The sequence below is a fragment of the Trichoderma gamsii genome, assembly GCF_001481775.2.
Source record: "Trichoderma gamsii strain T6085 chromosome Unknown Scaffold_22.2, whole genome shotgun sequence".
Classification (NCBI taxonomy): domain Eukaryota; kingdom Fungi; phylum Ascomycota; class Sordariomycetes; order Hypocreales; family Hypocreaceae; genus Trichoderma; species Trichoderma gamsii.
The window spans coordinates 52,388-79,045 of record NW_020171359.1 but is presented as its reverse complement, the minus strand read 5'-3'; the positions used below and the strand labels follow the sequence as shown (position 1 = coordinate 79,045).

At 48.5% G+C, this 26,658-nt stretch overlaps 5 protein-coding genes across 5 annotated transcripts; 2 read left to right on the top strand and 3 right to left on the bottom strand.

The window, feature by feature from the left end:
• Positions 1-49: 49 nt before the first annotated feature.
• On the top strand, positions 50-3,923 carry TGAM01_v206449 (hypothetical protein; the record flags this gene model as incomplete). Its single annotated transcript, XM_024549871.1, has 3 exons — positions 50-642; positions 697-2,213; positions 2,281-3,923. 3 exons carry the CDS (start codon positions 50-52, stop codon positions 3,921-3,923), a joined length of 3,753 nt encoding a protein of 1,250 aa, XP_024405345.1.
• An 829-nt stretch (positions 3,924-4,752) lies between these two features.
• TGAM01_v206448 (hypothetical protein) lies at positions 4,753-5,964 on the bottom strand (the record flags this gene model as incomplete). The annotated part of the gene is made up of 1 exon (XM_018801783.1): positions 4,753-5,964. The coding sequence occupies one exon, from the start codon at positions 5,962-5,964 to the stop codon at positions 4,753-4,755; it is 1,212 nt and encodes a 403-aa protein (XP_018665098.1).
• Positions 5,965-10,751: 4,787 nt separating this feature from the next.
• On the bottom strand, positions 10,752-11,266 carry TGAM01_v206447 (hypothetical protein; the record flags this gene model as incomplete). The annotated part of the gene is made up of 2 exons (XM_018801784.2): positions 10,752-10,783; positions 10,840-11,266. The coding sequence occupies 2 exons, from the start codon at positions 11,264-11,266 to the stop codon at positions 10,752-10,754; spliced, it is 459 nt and encodes a 152-aa protein (XP_018665099.2).
• A 1,167-nt stretch (positions 11,267-12,433) lies between these two features.
• On the top strand, positions 12,434-24,250 carry TGAM01_v206446 (transformation/transcription domain-associated protein; the record flags this gene model as incomplete). Its single annotated transcript, XM_024549870.1, has 4 exons — positions 12,434-12,488; positions 12,590-12,747; positions 12,803-23,500; positions 23,567-24,250. 4 exons carry the CDS (start codon positions 12,434-12,436, stop codon positions 24,248-24,250), a joined length of 11,595 nt encoding a protein of 3,864 aa, XP_024405344.1.
• Positions 24,251-25,036: 786 nt separating this feature from the next.
• On the bottom strand, positions 25,037-25,632 carry TGAM01_v206445 (hypothetical protein; the record flags this gene model as incomplete). The annotated part of the gene is made up of 2 exons (XM_018801786.1): positions 25,037-25,345; positions 25,420-25,632. 2 exons carry the CDS (start codon positions 25,630-25,632, stop codon positions 25,037-25,039), a joined length of 522 nt encoding a protein of 173 aa, XP_018665101.1.
• Between the last annotated feature and the right edge of the window lie 1,026 nt (positions 25,633-26,658).

The window sequence follows — 26,658 nt, the reverse complement described above, 5'->3', positions numbered from 1 at the left end:
CTGTTCGCTTTTTTTTTTTTTTTTATTGTCTTTTGGCTTTGACCATAAAATGGCGTCACAATCTGAGCTTGAACCTCTTTCACCCAACGATTACGGCATTAGACGGCCGCTACAATCTCAGTTTTCACAAGGATCGAGTTCAGTTGGCGCGAACTCGTGGAGCTTCTGGCGTCGACATCCGAAGAAAACAGCACAATTACAACAAAATGATGGCAATGGTAATTATAAACTCAAAAGCCGCAGCGCGAAAAAAAGTAACCGAGGGTATTCCTTAGGATCGCGAAAGGGCTGGAAGCCGCTATCTATGGAACCTGCCATTCTAGTGCTGATAACATTATTGACTCTTCTCATCGCTGGTGCAGTTGAAGTGTTAGCACACCTCAGCCAATCCAGGGGCGGTCTTGCGCTATCACGAACCCAAGATGAGATTCCACAGTACGCGATGATCAGCTATCTCTATGTTCCCAACATCGTTGCTGTGTTGTACAGTCTCATATGGAGCTGGGTAGATCTCGATGTTAAGCGAATGCAGCCATGGTTTGAGCTATCCAAGCCTGAGGGAGCGACAGCCGAGAATTCCATGTTTCTTGATTACCCTTACGATTTCATTGCTACGGTTCCTGTCAAGGCTGCTAGAAGAAGGTAAGTGTCCATTTGCGTTTGTATGATGAGCTCATTATTTAACATTTTGAAAAGACATTGGCCAGTATTCTTTGCTGGAACAGTGACGGTAGTCATCTTTTGGCTCATCACTCCTCTCCAAAGTTCCATTATGGGAACCGGCTTTGTGAACAAGACAGAGCCGGCGATAATATCAACGAGATCATCCCTGGTTCCGCTCGCAAACCAGCCGGCGCTTTTGAACAACGAAATCCTCAACACAGGATTCGCCGTAGAGTGGCTTGGCCAATCTTTCCCCTCTTTCACGACCCCCGACTATGCAATACTTCCGTTCTATATCGATAATGACCCTGGCGCGTCTCAACAGCAGCTCAACTGGACGGCTGAGACAACAAAACTTTGGACTGAGCTTGAATGCCGGCCTGCAAACACCTACTGGAGCCCTACACTGGGGCGCACTTTTGACAACGGCCAGGGCTGTAATATCAGTGTCGTAATACAATTCACCTCAAACTTCTCCATGTATTATATTGGATATTATGACAGTCCTTTCGCGGACTGGAGCTTGTCAGAGAGCCCAGAGTGTCCCTCCTCAGCAAATGCGGAACATCAATTCCTCGCGATTTGGGCAGCAACAGATTACCCTACCGATGCTGAAGTCAATGTGACAGCTCTTTTCTGCCAGCCGTCTTATTATAAACAGCAAGTCATGGTCACAATTGTCACAGATGGCTATAAGCCGCAGAATGCCTCTGTTCAGCCCATATCACCTCCAGAAACTCTCACTGAGAGAGAATTCAACTCGACGTCTTTCGAGTTCCTGATCGCGATAGGAATGCCGAGGGAGACACCTTTGCTTATCAAGCGAGACTTTCCTTTTGAACAAGTCATGCAGTTAGGCCCTCGGCTAGATAAAGCAAACTTGACTATTAATTTTCCTAACATGGTTGGATATGCTCTTGCTGGCCGTAACGAGCCGGCAACTCCATATGGAGATCCGAATACTCTCCATGAGGCATTCAATCGCGCTCATAAATATCTCTTTGCTCTTGCTGTAAATCAATTGCTATCTAATGAGACAGATGTGGGTAACAGCACGGCCGTTTCTTCGTTTCAGCAGAGCGGCATCATTGTCAGCAGATTATATTCCGCCATTGTCGAAAGCCTCCTTCTCCTTGTGGCAATTTTTACCATCAGCCTTATGTGGTTTTGTCACAAGTCTACGAGCTACCTAAAAGCCAACCCATCTTCCATCTCAAGGCTCGTCGCTATATTCCGAAACGGGTCAGAAACAAACGAGCTATTTCGTCCTGTAGATCATGCAGATGAGAAATCGTTGGCGGAACTATTCCAGGGCGACAAATTCCGCCTTGCTCGGAACAGAAACAAGGATACCCAGAGCCTATACATAGAGAAGATTGATGATTCTGAACAACAGCACAGCGAGAAAAGGTTTGATAAGCCAACTGGCTATTATGCGCCTATTCGACCGACGGCTTTGCGGAGAGAAATGGGGCTGCTCTTTGGAGTAATACAAATTGGAGCTCTCATCGGCGTTTTTTATCTCAAAGCTCAAAATGATAAAGAAAATGGTAAGATTCAGCTCTTCATGTGCTGCTGCATCCCTTCGACTCATTGCGTTTCTAATCGTATCAGCAGGCCTTATTCGACCATCCACCAATTTTGAAGTGCTGCAAATTCTCGAAAACTATATTCCTACTGCGTTTGCTACCTTTTCTGAGCCCTTCTGGGTTCTACTCAATAGGTTCCTATGTCTTTTACAGCCATTTAAAACAATGTCAACAGGGCGAAGCGAACCCTCCAAGTCCATCGAAACAACATACACGGCACTCCCTCCTCAGTTGGTGATATGGAGAGCACTCCGAGCGCGACATCTCATGCTAGTCATGATATGCATGATTGCTTTGCTGTCGAATGTTCTCGCCGTAGGACTCGGTGCGCTCTTCAATGAGGATCTAACAACGGCCAACTACACGGCCACTTTCACTCCGAATGTCGCTCCACTGTTCGATAACCAATCTGTTTCTGGCTTAGAACAGTATGCGTACATAGCCATGTCGAACATCTCTACTGGAACGTCATTGCCGCCTTGGACAACACCTGATTACTTCTTCCAACCATATACTGTTAACAGCGGTAGCGAAAGCAATAGCAGCAGTACTTATCGCGTATCAACTCGCGGCTTCAGCGTCAACGCAAACTGCACTGCCGTGCCATCATCAAAAGTTGCAGTTAAATTTCCTCCCAAACTAGGAGACGATTGTATAGATGATGGCTCCTACTTTGTCGAGATCGCCAAAAAAGCAATCCGAACGAGCGAAACTACGAGACCCAGCGGACTATCGTCCATTGAATACAACGGTTCGAGGAACACTTCTTGTGGTAGAGCCATCACCTATGGCTGGGGTCGAACACCACAAGGCCGAGACATGAACGCCACTGTCGAAGCAAGCTTTACCTTTTGCCAGCCATATTTCCAAACGGCAATGTTCGACGTGCGTCATGATTCCATAGGCAACATATTGGCGTACGAACAAATGAGCGATATTTCTACGCACTTGGATGGCGACGACGGCGACGTACAGACAAAGAGAATGATTGCACAGATGAATGATATGCTTGGCATTGCTTCTTACATGCAATGGCATAATGACACGTTTACAAGAGACTGGATGAGTTACCTGGTGGTGATATCTCTCAATTCTAGAGATTTTCTGGACCCAAAAAAGCCACCGCCCGATCCTAATGACTTGTTACCGACAATCGAGAAACTATACCGACAGTTATTTGTCATTGTTCTCGGCGCCAACCTACAGCTCTTTGCACCTGGAGACCAAACCCTCTCATTAACAGGCCAGAAGCTGACAGACGAAACACGAATATTCGTAGACCAGAACGCATTCATTATAACTGTCACTATCCTAGGCCTCAATATCATCGCACTCGTCATCTTCTACTCCCGCGGTGTCATGGTTAATCTGCCCCGTGTACCAACCACGATTGGGTCGATCCTTGCATTCGTTTCCGCAAGCCACATTCTTCTTGATGATGACAGAGAGTCATCGTTGTCTGAAGATATCAAGGAAGCAAAGACATACAGTTTCGGGCGGTACATTGGAGTAGACCAGAAGGTGCATCTGGGGATAGACATGGATCCCCATGTTGCATTGGTTGATCCGGCGTCGTTGAAAGAGAAGAGGTCTTTTATATATAGGATACTTCCCAGTGGGTTGAGGAAGAGAAAAGAGATTGGGCCGGTGAGCGACAGCACGTGGCTATGAAGAAGTATTGCCAGAGCTACCTTTTACGATGCTGGTAGAACTCGATCATGATTGAATCATGGTGAACTAGGATATTTGACTGAGTTGATAAAAAAATCCTATAGCAATAAACCTTTCATATAGACATTTGGAATGAATGGAAAGAGCCGTTCACTTCACACAGTCCGTAAAATCAAGAAGAAAGAGAAACAGGAATGGTTTTCCTACAGCCTTTGGTTAAGCAAAGCTGAGAAGCAGATTTACAGGGCGTTGTTGACCAGAGAATGTCGCACTTGCAGCTTTGCTCTTATTGATAGGCCAAAAAGAAAACCCCAAATAAAGCTCAAAAACGGATCATCAAGCAATTACTAGTTACAGCAGAACCTCCGATCACATTCATAATGGAGATAACCTCCTTTTCATTATGCTTTCTATTGCCTTTTAATATATCCCAAGGTCGTTCTACTTACACAATACTCCAACAAAGCTATATACTCTCTTAATACTACAGTTTAATGTATATTGTACGAGCGAATATAAGTATAAAAAGTAATTCATCAAGATGATCTTTCTCAGTCACAGGTACAGCGAGAATATATTTTTCATGGTAATAACGCAAATGCTTATGTGCCCCGTATGTATTTTCCCAGGGTAATGTAATCTAAAATCTCGGTGATGTTACAACGAACAAGAAAGAGCGGTATAATACAAAAGTATGTACAACAAAAGAATGTCAATCCTCCCTTCAAGGGAATGGTTAAATGTCCACCACAATCCATCTCAAAATTGTTCAATAAAAAAGAGTGTAAAAAACTCAGTGTCGACGCCTAAAGGGTATTGCTCATGATGCTTAAGCACGCATGCGAACAGCGCGGCGCATCGACTTCTTGCCCCTCTTGGCAACCATTTTGAGGCTCTCAGCCTGGCCAGACTGGCACGAAGTACCATCAGCAACAGCCTGAGAAGCAGACCAGCTACCGCTAGCGCATCGCTGGAAGTGAGTTCCGTCAATGCAGTTCCACTGGCCTTCAGTAGGGCACGCTGTGCCGGCTGTGAAACCGCCGCTGGGGCTTAATCCTGAGCTAGCGTTGGAGCCGGAGCTAGGAGCTGGCGGAAGAGCAGCAGCAGCAGAGGAAGTAGGGGATGGAGCTGCCTGGGACTGAGCAGGGGGGCTCGCAACGGGAGCGGATGTGACAACAGGTTGGGAAGCGGCAGGTTGGGAAGCGGCAGGCTGAGAAGCTGCAGGTTGAGAAGCTGCAGGCTGGGTAGCAGCGGGCTGAGAAGCTGGTGGGCTAGTAATAAAGACACCGCCGGCGCTGGGAACATTGGCTTGAGTAGACTGGGCGGGAGAGCCGGTGGCAAGGCCAGTACAGTTTGCAGTACCTAAGGCACTGGGTGTGGCGCTGTTGAATCTGTCAAGGTCGTTTCCAGGGTTGAAGAATTTAAGATCAACGTTGGCCGCGACTGAGCAGTCTCCGCCGATGTTGGCTGTGAACATATCCGGAAGAGTGTTCAAGAAGTCCTTGGAGCCTGCTGATCCAGTGACAGTCAAAGGCGCACAATTCATGTACATCTCGCGGTTGCCAACCTTGTTGAACCAAGTCCAAGCCAGTGTGTAGTTGCCCGATTGCAATTCTTTAGGAATAGTGTAGTCATATGTGTAAGGATCCACGTTACTGGCATTGTCGCCTGGTAAATTGCCTGTTTGGTCCTTGGCAGGGCAGCCACCTTCGATGGACTTGATGACTTTCCAGACAGAGTTTTTGTCAGGCTTTGCATCAGTGGTAACAGAAACTTGGCATGAACCACCACCGTGAACAGCGGTGCCAATAAAAGCAAGTTTCTGAGTGCTGCCTTGGGCAAAGACATTACTAGGTATGTCGGTACCATAGTCATAGGTGACGCCTTGGACTGTGCCCACTTTGCAAGGAAAATTCGAGCCATCGGCCTGGAGAGGGGAGTTGTCCAGTACTCCGTTGTTAAACGGGACTGGGCTTGTAATCTTCATGTGGGCACTGGCGGCCGTAGCCAGGACAGCGACAGCGAAAAGTTTGGAGAACATTTTGAAGGAGAGTGATATCGGAGTCTTAATCGTACCGGACGAAAAAGTCTTCGGATGATACAGTGGTATGAATCGTCGTCAAGATGGGGAACAGGCTCAAAAGACTGAATAGTGATTGAGAATCTGAGAGTATTCGTGTTAGTTTATGATTCATATTCTTGACAAGAATGATTTCCAGTCCTTTTATCAGAACCAAGGGCCTGAGTTAAAGAAAAAGGGCAGAGAGAGGGAATGACACGGAGAGTGGTTTGCCGACTTACAGTGAAAGCTGCGAGAAGACGGTAAGCTTGTTGCAGTAACACAAGAAATCACAGATTCTTTAGTAGCAAGCAACCAGGCCAGCGTATGTAAGGAAAGTCTTGGAAAGGATGAGCAAAAAGAAAAAGAAGAAAACAAGGGCTAGCCTCGTGAAAGAATGAAGGAGAGTGAGTCTTGACGACGTTCACTTGAAGGAAGGACTGTTGACTGGTGATGTCTTGAAAACACAAAACAAACTACAGGCGAGGTTGGGGTAAGATGTCTATTATATAATGCGTTCCGCAGAGTGGCATGTTGAATGGAATCGGCTCAGCCGCCATTGCCCCTAGATCATGACTCGCTGCAAAGATACAGCTGCAGGAACAGAGAGAGGCAGGGGAGCCATTGGCGAAGCAGGGGCCCCGGTCCAAACAGGGACTTCATGCTTAATGGCACCCATGTTTCGCTCAAGAAACAAAGCCAGCTGGAAGAGTGAGCCCAGTAGAGTTCAACCGCGGGCTGGAAAACGGGTGTTTTCGAGGCACCGCGGATCACTAGTGTAGTGCACAAGTAGTGTGCCGAAGGGAGTGTCCTGGGAGTCTACTGATAGGCCAGAGTCGTTGTTTCAGAGTCTCGAAGAACGACCCAGAAATAGCGAACATGAGTGGACATCAGCCGAGAACCCCAGAATGCCAAGCAGGGCTAAGCCCAACCCCTGAGTAGCCTTGTTCCCTCTCTCTTTTTCATTCTCTCCTAGGAAGTTTGCCACTGTGAAGAGTGCCAGTGCTTGTCGGATATACGTTAGCAAAATTGACCTGGCCTGAACAAAGCCCTGTACACAATTGATCGCCATTCAAGAAATTTCGCGTTTTTTTTTTTTCAAAGTTCAACTAACATATGTTCACTAGTCGTTCATTATTTAAATTGAACATAGCCAGTGCGGCCACAGCCTGGAATGTACATTGAAACTGTGCCGTACACCAGTTAGACATTGTATGCCCTGTCTGTGCGCGGGTGTGCACTAAAGTCATGAAGAAAAAAGCTCGAGCAGCCCGGTGCCCAGTCACTTGGGCCATGGCGCCTACCTGCAGTATGGAGCTCTCTTTGAGGTGCGTGCTGCATGACAAGTAATCGCGACTCCAGGGGTCGCTTGACGTAGGTGCAGCGGTTGGTTAAGAAAGCTCGGCTTCCTATGCATACGAGTAGACTCAAATGCGGAGGGAGGCTCAGCACTCTAACGATCGGGCATTGTCGAGGTAGCACTGCTAAGGAGGCGGCCGCCAATGAGGTCGTTCCGACCCCTTGGGCATGAAGCCGGAGTCGAGGTTAGTCTATTGGTGAGATCCACAACTGTCATGGTCTTTTTGGTTCTTCGTCCATCATTGGCCACGGCTTGCCGAGCCTGTGCAAGGGAGGAGGAAGATCTTGTGCCACTGATTTTCCCGGCCTATTCAGAAAAGACGATATGATCTCCCTGCAGCTGCCAACAAAGGGGCAAGAAAATAAACAATCATGCGTCGCGTCGCTATACTGAATGGCAAAACGAACTCCATCTCTGCCACTACAGTTGTTTCTTCTATGATAATACTCTGGTGCCCAATTGCTCTGGCATTAGGCATTTACTTTGGTCAACCGGATTCAGTGAAGTGGTGGGTGGCAGGGGTATGATAGGCTATTGGTGCACTAACCGCTCGTGAGCTGACCAAACAGAGGAATGACGCTTGCTTCGTGAGAGATCCGTCACCACTCAAACATTTGCATTGCGCATATCATCGAGCAGCAGCTTGTATGCGAGCCGGAGATGCGGCACCAGGCTTTGCCGCCGAGGAGCCAGGCTCTGCAGGGATGATGCGAAGAAAAGGGCTACGCTTCAAGCATATCAACCATGGCTTTTATGAGCAGCGCAGCCATTGCCATGAGCATACAAGTACCAAGATGCTTGGGAGGGTGTGGGGGCTTACAGGCTTCCTCAAGAAACATTGTGATCGGCCACGGGCCGAAAATAATGGCTCGGTGGCACTATGGCCGTTTGCCTGTTTGCCTGTTTGCCTGTTCAATCTCGCAGACTGATGCTTGCTCATGGTTATACAAATAGGCCCTGTAGGCTCGTTCTCGCATACGGCGTATCAAACATGATAACAGCACTGGCACTCTTTACCTCCCCGAAGCTATCACAGCGGTCACAGCTGTCGTGTACCATTTGAAGGTCGTATTACGGACAGCACTGGATGAAGCAAAGGGGCAATCGCCACCTCGTCAACACCACGCGAGTCGTATCATGCCGTCAAAACTCACATGTCGATTTAGGCAATAACCAGCCAGCCACAAAAACTCGTAATGTATACGAGCAAGGGGCTCACTTTGTTCGTCTGTATCGCTTCTAGAGTGTGTGTGTGGCGAGGATCCTCCCTCTGTAAGATCCCCAATGCTACGCCAGTCCCTGGCTCTACAACCCCTGTTCGCTCGGCATGCAAGGGCAAGGGTGCTCTAAATCCCTAGTCTCCGTTCCGTGGGATGGATCGAGTTCTGGTGAAACAAAGGCTGGTTTCAAGATCAGCACCTGCTGGACGTCTTGCCCGCAAATTCACAGCCTATGGAAGGCTTGGGGCCGAGGGAGGCAAAGAGGATACGCACCAGCGACGCAAGGGACGACTGCGTCACAACGAGACACGCGTGCAGCTGAATCGCCAGTCAGCAGGGACAGAAGCCAATGGTGTTGAGGAGCATGCCATGCGTGTGCTGTGGCGGCGGCAGCAGCAGCGGCATCGCAGCCAGTCGCGGGCACCGCAGATGACTTGGCAAAGTTTTTGTTTGGATGATAGACGCGCCGGGGCTAACGATGGTTAACGCTGCAGGCCACAGAATGTGCAGAATCCCCTGATGAGTCCAGCTGACCGCCTTCCGCTCAGCGAGCGCGAAACGTGCAGGTGCCTGCATGCAGTCGCCTAAAGCATAGCCGCTGAAGATTTACCTATGAAAGGCCTCCCAAGCCAGCATGAAGCGGTGTATGATATTGACGGTATCGCCTACTTTGATCGCGCGTACAGACTCATGCGCATCAACTCATAGCCGCCGGGGGGGCCTCAGGCAGCTCGATCACTGGATACCAGGCCTTCGCATGCACTCCATCGACAACTTGGCGCTTCCATCGTGACTTTCCCTCTTCGGTATGTCGTAAGCCGTCGCATCTTTGGTGTTGGCATGCAGCCATCTAGACGCCATCACGACTCAGCACCGGGCGTGTACTCGCAAGTGGCTATGCCAATACAAGCTTCGTGGCCAAGGCAGATGAGATCTTCGCGATCAGGATAAGATGAAGGGGTTATTGATCTCTGCTGTCGGCAGCATCGGCGAATTACACGTAATTGATGGCATGAGCCTTTCCAAGGTCCGAACTCTCGGCCGCTGCATCTATCCACATACTAGACAAAAGATCTTGTTAGCAGAATAGCCAAGACGGCTTGTAATAAAATAGCAATTATCTAGTAACACTCGATACCGCAGCGGTACCATGTCCAAAAATATCTGCATTGATCTCTGTCAATGCCAGACACTCCTGGGCTTGGCATCGCTCTTCAACTGAAAGTGCACCACGTCCTTGTTTTACTACTGTGGAGTTTTTCTCATATGAGAGAAAATGATGTTTTCTTGGCAGACTTTCTAGCGCCGACATGGTGATAAATTGAATGCATTGATCTCCATTTCTACGCGGATATTCGCTTCAAGCTCGGCCAGCTCTCCACAGAGTACAACAACTACTAGGAGCTGACTTTGCGATCGGGAGCCATGCCGTGGACATTGCTTTTCTCGCTGAACCCTGTTTAATTTACCTTAAGCTTCAAATGCTCCGTTCCGCTAACAGTGTTACAGACACATTACTTCGGAACCCTTTCCGAAATTCACCTAAAATTTGCGGTGATTCTTTGACCTTCTCGTTTTGTCCATAGTGCTGGCTTCTCGCAAATTGCATCGCCGGGAGGACCACGTACAGTTAATGTATTCCCTGGCACTCTCTATGCGGCAATAAGCATATATTTAAGTAATTTAATGAATCACTGCTCTATAAAATTCTGATTGTCTAGATATATAGGCAATTACATGTGATGGCAGCGTGTCGTTGATTGTGGAGACTGCTCAATCATATGCACTGTTGGTCGAATTGCAATCCGAATTGTTGGTTCCGCTAAGTGCACGTTTGTCGACCGCGGTCGGGATAACAGGCCAGATTTCTAGCCTCTGTAGTCCGCGTGTCCACAAATAGATCCCGTTCTAGATACTACCATGTACCTAGTACTAATCATGAGCAGGACGGATGTTACTCTACCACGGTGCGCAACATCACAGAAGAGCTAGCTCTTTGGCTGAGAGAATGGGTGAAGCCTGACATCTATCGTTTTGTACTGCCTTGCCTTCAACACATGAGACGTCTATTTATGCATCATCTGCTGTCAACTACTCCAACAATACATGAGATCTAACAGCATACCAAAATCTATCTAGCTCCTGGAATCTATTACATGCGTTATACGTGTCGCCTCAGCATTCGCCAGTTAAGCGCCGACTGCATTCGTCGTCCGATTATCTGAAGTGAAAAGTCAGCGTACGCTTATCGCATGCACACATGAGCTCAGATATTACCATCAGGAAATACCCAGTCTCCTCGTGTCCATAGCTTCATTTTGTTTTGGCGGAACTCTTCAAAATCCCACTCGCGCTTTTCCAGCGCGTCGGGGTTCAGGAACACATAGACGGATGCCTCCTTGATCTCTCCGTCAACTTCCTTCTCGCCCTCCTTCTTCAGCAGCCTGACCTTGGTGTCAATCCGCTCATACTCATTTCCTTCAAAGATATCCAGCTTTTGTAAATTGGCCTCTGTCAGTCCAGTCGCGTACACGCCCCGCACGCAGTGACCGTCCTCGGCAATGATGGCTGGGTAGTCTTCGGACTGGACTCTGTGGCGACAGTAGCCATCTAGAATAGCAGGCGTAAACGTGTGAAGGTCTTGAATTACTTGTGGTGGCTGTCTATCACCATAGCAAACGCTAAAGAACACCTCGGGAGCCATCTGTGAAAATCAGTATGTGGTAAGCTGGCCCCGTGAGCCGCACATGAGGATCTCACCAGTGTCCCTGGGCATTGAAGAAAACAAAGCATTAGTCTGGTGCATCTTAAAAACGAAGATAGGGGATATACCATAGAAGAAAGCTTGGTTTTCGCCACTCATCTTGCTTGCGATGTCTCTTTGTTGCTTGTGTTATTTTTGGCAGTCTAGGTTAGGTTGTAAGCCTGGAAGAGGGCTGAGGTCGTGTCAGTAATCTCAGCTGGCATGAACCAGGGAGCGCAGGATTGTCAAGTGCAAAGTCGATAAATCTTTGGAATGGAGTTGGAGTATTAGGGTTTGGGAGAGTGTCACGATGATACTGCTTCGCTTTATGTGAGATTGCCGATACTTTTGGTTATCTCCTCGGTAGTATTACGAAACTTCCCCGCCAGGTGTAGTATCTCTGGTGGGGGGTTAAGCGCCTTCTCTTTGACGATATCGGCGCAAACAGAGTAGCAGCATACAGAACAATTCATTGGCAATCAAAGTCAGACGGAGTACAATAAAACTATATGCGAATTCACACTATCTATACAATAGATGTCATGAGATACCGAGCCCTCAGCGTTTCTAACTCTAGTGATTTATCAATACAGCGTGCCCATTTAAGACTATTATCGAATAGGTGCTACGTGCAGTGTCACTGATCAACACGTTATCGATAAGATAAGACTGCCCAGAGCTCCTTACGCTCACCCAGAGCTGGGGGAGTATGCATCGCTAGTGCGCGGAACATTATTATTGCGTCACCTAGCGCAATTGGTTTTGGTGACCGCGATGCCCAGTTTCGTTCAACTCCGGAAATTTCACGAGGCGTCGCATTCAGTAGATTCAACCTCCAAGGCTGCGGGCCGCAACAACTCCATACTTTTATCCGCCAACTCTCCCCATCCCATCTTCCCCAGCGACACACGGCCCTTCGATTTGGTTTTTTTTGCGAGAAAATCTTAGAGAGATTATACATCTTAATTTGCTACTTTACTCTGCTCAACGCCACCTTCGTCAACCTCTTCGCGGCGCGTTCCCATCCCCCCACAGCCTTGCTGCGATTTCTCGATTTAGGCATCGCCTCGCCATCCCTTCCTCGGATGGAAGGCAGAGCTGCGTCTCACGGACGCCGATAATGCAGCCATGTCGGGAACCACTATTGACGATGTCGTGAAGCGACTTAGCACCCCGGAATTAGGTACGACGGCCTCATTTTCAGCCTTACTCGCTCTTCGTCTTCTCCTCGTCATCGCATGCTGCTGTGGTGAGTGCGGCTGCTAATCTCTTGTTGATCAACAGATGCTCGGCTTAAGGTGGAAGCGGCAACCACCTTGCGCGACAGCCTGGACGCTTACACCAATGGCCCCATCTACGAACCCTTCTTGAAACGGCTGATGCCCATCTTCATAAACATCTTACGAGGGCCATGCATCTTTCAGAGCAGCTCTCCGGAGCAGGTAATGCGATTGTAGAATGCGTCTGGGAATTTTTTTTACTGATAGAGAGAAACAGAAACTCCGCAACTGCATCCTCGAGGTGCTGCACCGGCTGCCAACCGCCATGTCCCCCACCGAACCGTTCAAACCATATGCCGAAGAAATTGTCGATTTGCTCATGCAGCTGGTTCGCATCGACAACGAAGACAATGCCACACTATGCGTCAAAATCACATCCGATATCATGCGCCACCAACATCAAGTTTTGCAGAACAAGGTCCAGCCTTTCCTCTCGTTGATCCAGGAGCTCTTCGATCAGATGGAAAAAGTTGTCAAGGAACAATTAGATAATGCGTCGCTCGCTCCAAATCCACAACCCGGTGCACCGTCAACACCGGGCAGCACACACGCCAATTTCCAGTCTCCTCGACCAGGCTCTCCTGCAGCTTCAGTGCCGGAACTGGGTGCCGATCCCCAGCAACAGAACCGACCGCTTCTTAAAGGAATGCAATCTTTCAAAGTCCTTTCGGAGTGTCCCATCATCGTCGTTTCGATTTTTCAGATATATCGCAGCACAGTTCAGGTCAACGTGCCCAAATTCGTTCCGCTCATCAAGGGCTTCCTCTCTCTTCAAGCTAGCGCTCAGAAACAGGCCCACGAGGATGCTGCTGCTAGGGGTGATATACACACAGGAGTGAGTGCGGGTATCAAGAATCGGGCCGCTTTTGGTGATTTCATCACGGCTCAGATCAAGACGATGAGCTTCCTGGCCTACCTCCTCCGCCAGTACGCTTCACAATTGAAAGACTTCCTTCACCTATTGCCCGACATTGTGATTCGATTACTCAAAGACTGCCCGCGGGAGAAGTCGGGTACGCGAAAGGAGCTCCTCATTGCTATTAGGCATATCATCAATTACAATTTTCGCAAGATTTTTCTCCCCAAGATCGATGCGCTTTTGGACGAGCGCACGCTAACTGGCGATGGCTTGACTGTTTATGAGACGATGAGGCCGCTAGCATATAGCATGTTGGCCGATCTGATTCATCATGTACGCGACTCATTGACTCCAGAGCAGATTCGCAAAACTGTCGAAGTATATACCAGAAATCTTCAAGATAACTTCCCTGGAACTAGCTTCCAGACTATGAGTGCGAAACTTCTCTTGAACATGGCTGAATGCATCGCGAAGCTTCCCAACAAGGTGGACGCAAGACACTACTTGATGATGATTCTCAATGCTATCGGCGACAAATTTGCTGCCATGAACCGACAGTACCCCAACGCTGTGAAGCTTTCCAAGCTATACCACCAACAGGCCGAGGCTGGCGCGCCTGAATCATATCTTGCTGATAAGGAGACACCCCCAGATTGGGATGAGACCGATATCTTCTCTGCGGTGCCCATCAAGATTTCGAACCCCCGGGATCGAGGTGCTGATCCAGTCGGAGACAACAAATTTCTTTTCAGGAATTTGATGAATGGGCTCAAGAACACGTTCTACCAACTGAGAACTTGTAACATTGGCACGCCCATTGACCCCCAGAACGCACCACCACACTGGCAAGAGGTCGCTTACGGCTTTACGGCAGAGGAAGTGAATGTCATCGTCAAATTGTTTCGGGAGGGTGCATATGTCTTCCGATACTACGAAATCGAAAAACCAGCAACAGAGAACCAGTATGTATCGCCTGTTGAGTATATGGCGAATTTTTATATGGTTTCGAGCAGTAAGGAAGAGAAAGATCTGCTAGAAACATTCGCCACCGTTTTCCATTGCATCGACCCAGCTACCTTTCACGAAGTATTCCAGCAGGAGATTCCACATCTTTATGATATGATCTTTGAGCACACGGCCCTGCTGCATATACCCCAGTTCTTTCTTGCCAGCGAAGCGACGTCGCCGAGCTTTTGCGGTATGCTTTTACAGTTCCTTATGGAGCGAATCGACGAAGTTGGCTCAGCAGACGTCAAGAAATCCTCCATCTTGCTGCGGCTGTTCAAACTGGCGTTTATGGCGGTAACCTTGTTTGCCACACAAAACGAACAAGTTTTGCTACCTCATGTCGTCAATATTGTGACAAAATCGATAGAGCTGTCGACCAAAGCAGAGGAGCCCATGAACTATTTCCTTCTTCTGCGGTCCCTTTTCAGGAGCATCGGTGGCGGTAAATTCGAGCAGCTCTACAAGCAAATTCTACCTTTGCTTGAGATGTTACTGGATGTTCTCAATAATCTTCTCATGGCCGCGCGGAAACCATCAGAACGAGATCTATACGTCGAGCTGTGCCTTACTGTGCCGGCGCGACTTAGCCATTTGCTGCCGCATCTGAGCTTTCTCATGCGTCCCTTGGTTGTAGCTCTTCGGGCCGGCACCGACCTTGTTGGGCAAGGACTTCGTACGTTGGAGCTCTGTGTCGACAATCTCACGGCCGACTACCTCGATCCGATCATGGCACCAGTGATCGACGAGCTTATGACCGCCCTATTCGATCATCTGAAGCCGCATCCTTATAGCCATTTCCATGCGCATACTACCATGCGGATCCTGGGAAAGCTTGGAGGTAGAAACCGCAAATTCATGACAGGCGCTGTTCCTCTTGCATATACTAGCTTTGCAGACGATCCTTCGAGCTTTGATTTACGGCTTATTGGTTCCAAGAAAGACAGGGCATTCCCGGCCGAACTTGGTATCGATTTTGCTATTCAAAAGCTGATGGATGTGCCCAGGAACAACAAGAATAGCCAAAATCGACAACATGATGATTACTACAAGAAACAGGCTATCCATTTCATCAAAGCTCAGCTGAAACTGCGCATCGGTTTTGATCAACTGCCCGACGATTTCCCAAAGATTGTCAGGCTCCAGGCACAAGACTTTTTGAATCGCAATTTGGATATCAATTTCGCGCCGTTCGAAATTTCAAGTCGTGAAAAGTCTATTCCCAAAAAGGATGAAGAGGATAAAATAACCAAGAAATTGCTCAAAGCGATCATGTTTTCGCAGTCAATAGCGGATGTCAAACAGGAGTCCAGCACTTTCCTCCTTGACGTTTGTCGACATTTCGTTCTCATCGAAGTTGGACGATCCTTGATCGACTTGAAGCGAACCTATAGCCCCTTTGACCCCAAAGCAGGCGAAGGCCCACTGACAATTGATACTCGTGTCTTATCAGATGCCATTGTTGAATCTCTAGCTTCCGACCACCCCGATGTTCGCGAAGCAGCGCAGCAGGCGATCCGAGAACTCTACAGCTGCACAGCTCTCATCTTTGGCTCAGATGTCAATGTAGGGCGACTCCAGTTATTCCACCACCTCAGTAACACATTCTGCCATAGCTGCTATGAGGAGGAATGGTTTACAAAAACTGGAGGAAGCCTTGGCATTAACTTCTTGCTTACGGAGCTTGACCTCGGCGATGCTTGGGTCGCATCGAAACAAACCGAATTCATTCGTGCTCTCATGTATGTCATCAAAGACATGCCCCTGGATCTCCCTGAGAAGACGAGGTGTCTTGCCCAGACAAGCCTTGAAGTTCTGCTTCGGCGCATCACCAAAGACATCAAGAAAGCGGATGCTCTGCCAGTCCAACAGCAACCAGGTCAGCCACAGGTTAAGCAGCCCCGCCTGGCTCAAATCTGTATGCAGTTCAATACTGAGCTTTCGCACATGAACAAGTTTGTCCGCGAGACTGCCAAAAACTCGCTGGAACTCATCGCAGAAGCCGCTGGCTGTGAGGTATGGGAGCTTGTCGAGCCATACAAAGACAGGTTTCTGCAGCCCATATACGCCAAGCCCCTTCGCGCGCTGCCCTTCCCTATTCAAATTGGATACATCAACGCCATGACCTATCATATGAGCCTCAAGAATGACTGGGTTACTTTCGATGAGAATCTTAACCGTCTGCTGATGGAGTCACTTGCATTGGCTGATGCAAACGACGAATCCTTGGCCAATAAACCTGCCGAATTCCGAACGCATGAGCACATCGTCAACCTACGCGTTTCCTGTATCAAGCTTCTTTCCACTGCCATGACATTTGACGAATTTGCGAACAACCCGACCAAGGGCAAGATCCTTTCCGTTTTCTTCAAGTGCCTTTATTCCGAGTCGAAGCCTACGATTGCAGCGGCAAACGACGCCCTAAAATCGGTGCTGGCTGTTGATAGACGCCTGCCAAAAGATTTGCTCCAAAGCGGCTTGCGTCCTGTTTTACAGAGTCTATCAGACCCCAAAAGGCTAAATACACACGGGCTGGACAACCTGTCAAGGCTGCTGAAGCTGCTTACTAGTTACTTCAAAGTCGAGATTGGCGCCCGGTTGCTTGATCAAATTGAGTCCATTGTTGAGCCCAATGCCTGGCAACAAATTTCCTTTACATTCTTTGAGCAGCATCCTCAAATGAAGGTCATAACTGCCATTCTCAATATCTTCCATCTTCTGCCTTCGCCGGCGGAAGCCTTCAAGGATCGCTTGATCGATTGCTTTCTTGGCCTCGAGGAGCGACTTCGTCGAACTCATCAAAGTCCATTCAGGCTACCCATGTTCTTGTACCTGAACAGATACCCCAAGGAAATTTGGGCATATCTGCTTGGCAAGCTAGACGATCTGAAATATGGACGACTCCTGGCACAAGTCCTTCTTCATCCAGATAGCACGACACTGAGAGAGACGGCCGTGGAGAATTTAGAGGGCTTAATTGGAAAGTGCAACGAGATCGCCGCACTCAACAACGACAAGAAATACATTGCCATCGTCAACACAATCCACATTCTGCACTCTATTGGACAGTTCCCTGCTTCCAGTGGCTGGATGGATAAGAAGGAACACCTCACCTGGTTGAAAACCATTGGAAAAGACCTCGAGGCTAACATTCGTGGCTACTCGCTCCCAGCGGCTCTTCGTTTACCTGGATACCAAGCGGCCGAGCAGCTCATGAATATCCTCGTCAAATCGCTAGAGAGATCACCAAAAGATCTGGACGCCTTGTTCAGTTTGGTAGATTCCGTCGCTATGGAAGAGCTTCGCTCCACACAGCCTCTCTTCTCATTCATCTATGAGAAGATTATCGGCAGCGATTCCCTAGAATTTTGGAAATCGACATTCCTTCGTTGTCTTGACGCCTACTCCGGAAAGACTGCCTCAAATAAGACAAAATATTTCCTGCTCCATTATATCGTCAATCCGATTGTCGCCACAGATGTCATGCGGCACTGGAACCAGCCCGAACAGAACCGGACCCAGAGGCTGATGGATCGCTCAATAATCGATGCTGTGAGCGCCAAGATTTGGAAAGTTCACCCTGAGATGACGCTTGACGACTCCGCGCAACCAGGGATCGACCACATCCGATTCGAAGTACTGCAGCTATCCGCAATGCTAGTTAAATATTACCACACGACACTCCAGGATGCGCGAAAAGATATCATCAAGTTTGGTTGGACATTTATTCGCTTGGACGATGTCATCAACAAGCATGCGGCGTACGTAGTGATAGGGTATTTCATTGCCCACTATGAAACGCCTCAGAAAATCGTCAGCCAGGTGTATATGTCTCTGCTGAAGACCAACTCCAATGAAGGCCGGGCTTTAGTCACTCAAGCCCTTGAGCTCATTGCCCCTGTGCTTCCCAAACGGTGCGGCACAGGTCCAAATGAAAGGAGCACCCAATGGGCGGTGGCGCCGCGCCGCGTATTGGCCGACGAGGGTCAAAATATGCAACAGATGACTAGCATCTTCAACTTTCTCGTGCGACACCCCGAGCTTTTCTACGAGGCCAGAGACAAATACGCCGTTCTCATCATCACATCTCTCAGAAAGGTTGCTGCACCCCCGAACCCTTCTCATGAAAGCAAGAAATTGGCATTGAATATGATGTGGCTTGTTTGGACCTGGGAGCAATGGCGGATCGAGGGCAAGAAATCGCCTCTGCTATCATCAAGATCGCTCTCTGAATCACCAACTTCGAGAAAACGGAAGCTGGATAGCGATCAACCAGTTACGTCGCCAACGTCAGCGAGGCAGACGGCTGCAGTAGATCGTCCAGAGTATCAAATACCGCCTCTGTTCCGCCTCAAGATGGTTAAATATTTAGTAGAGTTTATTGCACAGCTTAACGAGAGGTATCAACTGCCTTCCGCTAAACCCCGTGGACCTCAGGCAAATGCTCTTCCGGTATCTGCGCCCATGACGGAGCTTTGCAAGAAGGCTATGGCACTCCTTTACAACCTCGTCCAACCTCAATGCTGGGGAGACCTGGACCTCGATCTGTTTCCAAACGTCACAGACGTTATCCTCGCGCACGAAAAGACACAGACTGTTCTCAATGCTGACCCTTCGGACAAGGAAAAATATGACGAAAAATTCCTTACAAACATCATCAACACGCTGCAAGTTGTCCGCATCATTCTGAACTTCAAATCGGACGAGTGGATACAAAGGAGTATCGCGCCTATCCAAAAGGTTCTGGAGAAATGCCTGAAGTCTGAAAACCCGGAGATTCAGGATTGCTTGCACCTCTCTAGCAAGGAGTACGATGATGGGCGAGAGCTGAAGTCCACCATTAGGCGCATCCTCGACGCTGTACCTGAAGATACGCCCATGGAAGATGCAGATGCAGAAGGCGAGTCTGAGGTTCAAACGTCTGAAATCGTTGCCTACCTCTCCCAAATAGCAACAGAACAGATGAATAGCAACCTTTATGTCTCAGGCGTCAACATCTTATGGTCACTTGGGAATCGCAAGCCTGCGATTATTGATCAGCACATTCCTTCGCTTATGAAGGCCATGCAAAGTAAGCACGCACGAGAGCATGTGCAGCATTATAGTGCTTTGGCAAGCCAAGCAACGGGGGTCCAACGAAGTCAAGAGGCAAATGGAAGTACCGGAGAACTCTCTGCGTATGAGCTTGAGATGCAGACAAAGTTGATGATCAAGGAGATACAGGTTGTGGCGTTACGAATGGAGACTCTGGGTGATAATAGGCGACCGTTCCTCAGTGTTTTGGCAACCCTTGTGGAGAAATCCATGCACATTGAGCTCTGCACAGAGATCCTTGGTATGGTAGAAGGTTGGGTCTTTAGATCTGAAGGTACTTGGCCGACTTTAAAAGAAAAGACGGCCGTTCTTCACAAGATGCTCTCCTTTGAGCACAGACAGGACCCGACAATGCTATCCAAGTTCTTGGAGTTGGTGATTCGGATCTACGAGGACCCAAAGATAACGCGGACGGAGTTGACCGTGCGTATGGAGCACGCTTTTCTCATTGGCACAAGAGCGGTGGATGCTGAAATGCGAAATCGATTCATGGCTATCTTTGATAAAAGTTTGTCCAAGACAGCTAGCGTTCGCCTCTCATACGTATTGACGTCGCAAAACTGGGACACTCTCGCGGACTCTTACTGGCTTGCCCAGGCCAATCATCTTTTGCTGGGAGCCGTGGAGATGAACACGAACATACAGCTTCATGCCGATGACTTCAAAGTAATTAGCGCGTCCCAGCTTGCTGGAGTCTACCCCAAAGACAACTCAAGAGAACCGAATATGATGGAGGATGAAAAGTTTGATGCTCTCATGGCCAACCATCGACGATTCATGGTGGAAATTGGCGATGTAAAGGTCCGCGACATCATCGAGCCGTTGACCCAACTACAGCACATCGACAACCAGCTCGCTCATCAGCTTTGGGTCGTCGCATTCCCAATCTATTGGTCTGCGACTTTGCGCGACGAGAGACCCGAGCTTCAACACGGCATGGTTTCGCTGTTAACTAAGGACTATCACAGCCGCCAAATTGACAAGCGACCCAATGTCGTCCAGTCTTTGATAGAAGGAGCAGCAAAGACTTGGCCCGAGTGCAGGCTTCCTCCACATGTCTTGAAGTTTGAAGCAAAGACGTACGATGCTTGGTATACAGCTCTAGTACAGCTTGAGAATGCGGCCATCAACCCTGGCAGTGACTCGGCTACTGTCCGTGAGAGCAACCTCGATGCGCTTGTGGATCTCTACTCCTCCCTACAGGAAGATGACCTTTTCTATGGGACTTGGCGTCGTCGTTCTCAGTTTGTGGAGACAAACGCTGGTCTTTCCTATGAACAGAATGGCATGTGGGACAAAGCCCAGAAACTTTATGAGGCAGCGCAGATCAAGGCAAGAACTGGCGTGATTCCATTTTCTCAAGCGGAGTATATGATTTGGGAAGACCACTGGGTTCTTTGTGCTCAGAAGCTACAACAATGGGAAATTCTTCAAGATTTTGCCAAGCACGAAAATTTCCAAGACTTGCTGCTCGAATGCGCTTGGCGCAACACGGACATGTGGCAGGATGAGCAGCACCGTGAGGCTCTGGATAATATCATCAAAGGAGTCATGGATGCTCCCACCCCACGACGAGCTTTCTTCCAGGCATTCATGTCTCTGCTCAAGTTCCACAACCAGCAAGAACCGGCAAACGATTTCGCCCGCGTGTGCGACGAAGCGATACAGCTGTCTATAAGGAAATGGCACCAGCTTCCTGTCCGATTAACCAATGCCCACATTCCCTTGCTTCAAAGCTTCCAACAATTGGTTGAGCTGCACGATGCTAGTGTCATCTGCCAGAGCTTAGCCAATACCAATGCAACAAACCTCGACGTCAAGTCAGGAGAGCTGAAGTTGCTGCTTGGCGCTTGGCGGGACAGACTCCCCAACGTCTGGGACGATATCACCGCTTGGCAAGACTTAGTTACCTGGAGACAACATATTTTCAACCTGATCAACCAGACTTATCTCCAACTGCTCCCACAGCAGGGCCAGCAAAATGCAGGCGGTGCTTCTTTTGCTTACCGTGGCTTCCACGAGACAGCCTGGATAATTAACCGGTTTGCTCATGTGGCCCGGAAGCACAGCTTGCCAGAAGTTTGCATCAACCAGCTCAGCCGTATCTACACACTTCCAAACATTGAGATTCAAGAAGCTTTCCTGAAGCTCCGCGAACAGGCCAGATGTCACTACGAAAATCCCGAGGAGTTGAATAGCGGATTGGATGTCATAAACAATACAAATTTGAACTACTTCAATCCCCAGCAGAAGGCTGAGTTCTACACGTTGAAGGGCATGTTCCTCGAAAAGCTCAAACACAAAGAAGAAGCTGATGCGGCTTACGGCACGGCGTTGTATTTCGATATTGGTGCGGCCAAGGCATGGGCCGAATGGGGATACTTCAATGATCGCAGATTTAAGGAAGATCCAGCGGATTTGAATGCAGCAAGACAGGCACTGACGTCCTACTTGCAAGCAGCTAGTAGCTACAAGAACGCAAAGTCGCGGAAGCTCCTTGCCAGAATTCTTTGGCTACTGAGTCTCGACGATGCTAAAGGCACTATCGCTGCAGGATTTGATGATTTCAAGGGAGAGACTCCAACATGGTACTGGATTACATTTATTCCACAGTTGCTGACCGGCTTGGGATACAAAGAGGCACCAAGAGTCTATCAGATCCTTCTTGGAATCGCAAAGTCGTATCCTCAAGCTCTATATTTCCAACTCAGGACAAACAGGGAAGACATGATGGCGATCAAGAAAACCCAGGAAGCCAAAGAAAAGGCGCGACTCCGAGCTCAGTCCGTCACTGCTAATGGCAAAGCTAGCACTTCTCCTGTACAGACGAAACAAGAGGCACCAAAGGCTGAAGGAAGTGCATCACGACCAGGCACAGCCACCGCGGGCGATGGAACCCAAGTCAAAACTGAGAATGGTGATGCTAATGGCACAACATCGGCGACACCTGCACCCGCAAACGGCGCTCAGGGAGGCCAAGAGCAAACGCCCTCTCAAGCTCCGGCCCAGGGCCAGGCGCAAGCGCAGCCGGCGGCCCAAAACCAGAAGAGACCGCCATGGGAGCTGACTGAGGAAATCATGTCAGTCCTCAAGACAGCATTCCCGTTGCTGGCACTCTCAATGGAGACCATGGTGGATCAGATCCAGAAGCACTTCAAATGCCCGCCAGACGAAGACGCATACCGTCTCATTGTTGCGCTACTCAACGATGCTCTGACATATGTTAGCAGGACGCCGTCTTCCTTCGCTAAAAGCGTCAAGCTCCCCTCGGCAACTGAAACAAACATAACACGTTTTGCTGAAACAATCTTGCCAAACCATATAAAGAAGTCGTTTGAAGCCGATTTTGTTGAAGTAAAGCCTACCATGTACGAGTACATTCATAAGTTGAGGCGATGGCGGACAAAGTTCGAAGAGAAGCTGGACCGTCGGATTGTACACACCCCTCTGGAGGCGTTCTCTCCTCACCTGAGCGAATTCCGATATCAAAAGTTTGACGAAGTCGAGATTCCCGGACAGTATCTCCAACACAAGGACAAGAACCAGGATTTCATCCGCATAGAGCGATTCTTGCCCAACGTTGATTTGATACGATCCGTCAATGCGTCGTACCGAAGGCTCAAAATGCGTGGCCACGATGGCAGCATTCATTCATGGGCTGTCCAGCACCCCGCTGCCAGACATTGCCGACGAGAAGAGAAGATCTTGCAGCTCTTTAGACACCTCAACCAGACTTTAAGCCGCAAGAAGGAGAGCCGACGACGAGACTTGCAGTTCACTCTGCCGCTTATGGTTCCCTTGGCACCACATATAAGAATTGTGCAAGAGGATACGTCATATATCACATTGCATGGCGTTTACGAGGATCATTGCCGGCGGATGGGCATGTCTAAAGACGAGCCGGTCCTGTTCACGCTGGAGAAGCTCCGAGGGGTTCTTGAGTCCAAGGGAGGACAGGTAAGTCGATATTCCGAGATGGGAGAGTGCATAGCGAATATGAATACTAACTTGAGCTATTACCAGTCGAAACCTGAACTGACGCCTACGGCACGTTTGGAAGTCTTCAACGCAATCCAAGAGAAGTGGGTGCCATCGACTGTGGCATTGGAGTATTTCCAGCAGGCCTTCCCGCAATTTGCCGAATTCTGGCTATTCCGAAGGCAATTTTCATACCAGCTGTCGGCATTGACGTTCATGACATACATCTTATATATGCACAACCGATACCCAGCCAAGATGAACATTGCGCGTGGGTCTGGCAACATTTGGGGCTCAGAGCTCATGTCATTCATGAGCGCGTCCAAGCCGTTCTTCCACAACCCAGAGCCGGTGCCATTCCGCCTCACGCCGAACTTGCAGGCGCTCATGGGGCCCTTGGCCATGGAGGGAATCTTTGCCTGCTCCGTCATGGCGATTGCACGGTGCTTGACGGAACCGGAGCATGAGCTTGAGCACGCATTGACTCTGTTTGTCAGGGACGAAATGATGTTCTGGCTGATGAACAGCCACAGAAGCGGCATTAGCGAGAACCAGCTGCGCGACTCGGTGCAGCTCAACAGCGATTCCATTGTGAAGCGAGCCATCAGCTTGGCGCATAACCCGTCAGGCAATTTGCCTGCGAACCAGACAGTCATTGATGCGATAGCCAAGGCTGTGAACCCAATGAATCTGGCGCAGTGCGATGCTTTGTGGATGCCATATCTGTAGATTTTACTGCAGTTGGATCTTTTTTAAAAAAAAAACAAGAGGAAGAAAAAAACAACTTTTCCCTTACTTCTATCTTCTTTTTGGCATTCAGGACTAGAAAGAATAGACTTAGGATGAGAGAGATGAACGAGGGAGGGAATTGCAATTTTGGTATTATTCCATTCAGCAAGGCGTTGGGCAAGGAAGGGAGGGAGGCTCGAGTGTTTTTTTACATTTTTTACATTTTTTTTTTCTTCTTCTTACCCAGTTTCTTTTTGTAATAATAAAATTAGGAGGACGAGGAAACGTGCTTAGGGTACATGTGTTCACGACAAAGCTTAGATTTTTGCTGATGAGGGATGCGGGTACGTTGAACCGGGCTTTATGGATTTGGAGAGAGCATAGAATTGGTAGATTGCAAAAAGTCATACTCTTACAGCTTTTTTTCTTTTGAGTTGATGGTGTTGTGAAGGGAGGAGTAATGTGAAGATGTTGCTACTACTGCTGTTCTCTTGTTGTTGCCTTTGCTTGAGATGACCAGGTGGTATTCGGCAACATCCAACGGTAAATCGTGTGTTGTCGACCAGTGATGAACTTTGGCAGCGATGCGACCAATCTCTTCTGTGCCTCTATAGTTCTTTCAGTCACAGAAACATATTAGGATACGGATATAGGTAATACATATTTAGACATGAATTATAGCTATGGCCTATAACTACGCGCTTTTCTCTGCAAATGGAGCTTCCTCTTTCCAAAGAAACAGATGTACAGCTAAATCCACGCGAAAGTTCTTTGTCTTGAATTGATTCACAAACCACCAGCCTTGCAGACATTAGTTGCCAAACCGACCTGCTTAGCATAGCGGTCTGGGTAAGCAGAACGCTGAACCTTCTGAGCAAGCGTGCCAATCGCCATGTTTTTCCAGCCTGAGATTTTCTTCATTTCCGTATAGAACTGACCGGCAGAGCAGGCGGCGTCCATGTCACATTTGATGTTCTTGTAGATGGAAGCGGGCTGTTGGAAGAGACCTATGCGATCATGGTCGGAACCAACGCGATCGTGGGGGTATTTGAGAGATTCGGGGACTCCATTGTTGGCGTACATGATGATGCTAGACTATATTGATCGCGTATAATTAGCGAATAATGAGCGCTAATACGAAGAATAAGTGTGTATCTGGCTGAACGAACCTCGACCATGGCAGTCGCGATAGCCGCCTGGCAGCCATGTGCGCCGACACCTTCTGCTTTGGCTTTTGCGATGATGGCGTTGGCGTATTTGGTCTGTACTGCGTTGAGGCCGGGAAGATTGGCCCGGCGGTCGATGTCGATTTGGACAGCGGGAGCTGCAGTAGCGGCAGAGACGCCGAGAGCGAGGTAGGAGAGGAAACTGGAGAACTTCATGTTTTGGAGGTTATAGACAGATACAGGGCTTGAATAAGATGAAAGTCTGTGTTGGGAGATTGGCTTGCCAGATTTTCTTGGAACAGGAGGAATCAGGGCGTTTTTATATCTGTAGAAGCTAAGAATCAATTTTACGCCGATTATATGTTACTCCATATATATCATATTTGCTCAGCTGCGTCTGTATGGAGAACTGAGACACAAGTAGGCCAAGGACCAGGTTTTCGGACCACGGTATTCCAATTCGATCCTTCGCCTCAAACCGCGACGACTGTCTGATAGACCATTGCTTTAGGGATATAGACGTGTGACTGATATAGCTATCTAGGCCTGGATTTAGCATGTTTAAGATTACTAATCTGGCGCTTATATGTCAATCATCATTTGCGTCGATCATGAGATGCACAAGTAAAGACGGCTCGAGACTGAGACATGCATGAAGGGAGAGGTTACTGGCTTAAGAAGTTCCATTAGAGAGGCACTAATAAGAACAGTGTCTCACAAGCATTTTATTTACGTCATATGTGAAAATGAGCCTCAAAAAAACATCGCTGGTTTTGATGCTGAAAGGAAGCCACGATATATATCCCTGCTGCTAATAATTACGAGGGCGAATTTGATGGGTCATGTGTGGTGGCAATTGAGACTACAATGGCAGCGGCTCTTTAGAGCCAGCATCGCTGGCTAAGACTTTACAAGGGCTCTCGAGCTGGCATCATCATTATCTAGTCAATTATCGCTTATTTTACTATGCATGGAGTCATACAGCTGCAATGACGCTGTATGGTTTTGATCTCGCGTTTGTCAATCTTTCATGCCTATGCATGCCCTTCTCGCTCCCAAAGTTTTCCGTTGATGCTATTTGTAAAAGATCCTCCGCCAAGATCTTTGTGAGTTTAAAATCCTCAAAGTGTACTTGTGACATGCAGCGTGCCACCTATATCTAAACACTGGACAGATACGGAGCTCAAATGTTCTTTTGATGGCAACTCATTTTGACAGTGAGAGGAAATTGCTTTGTATACG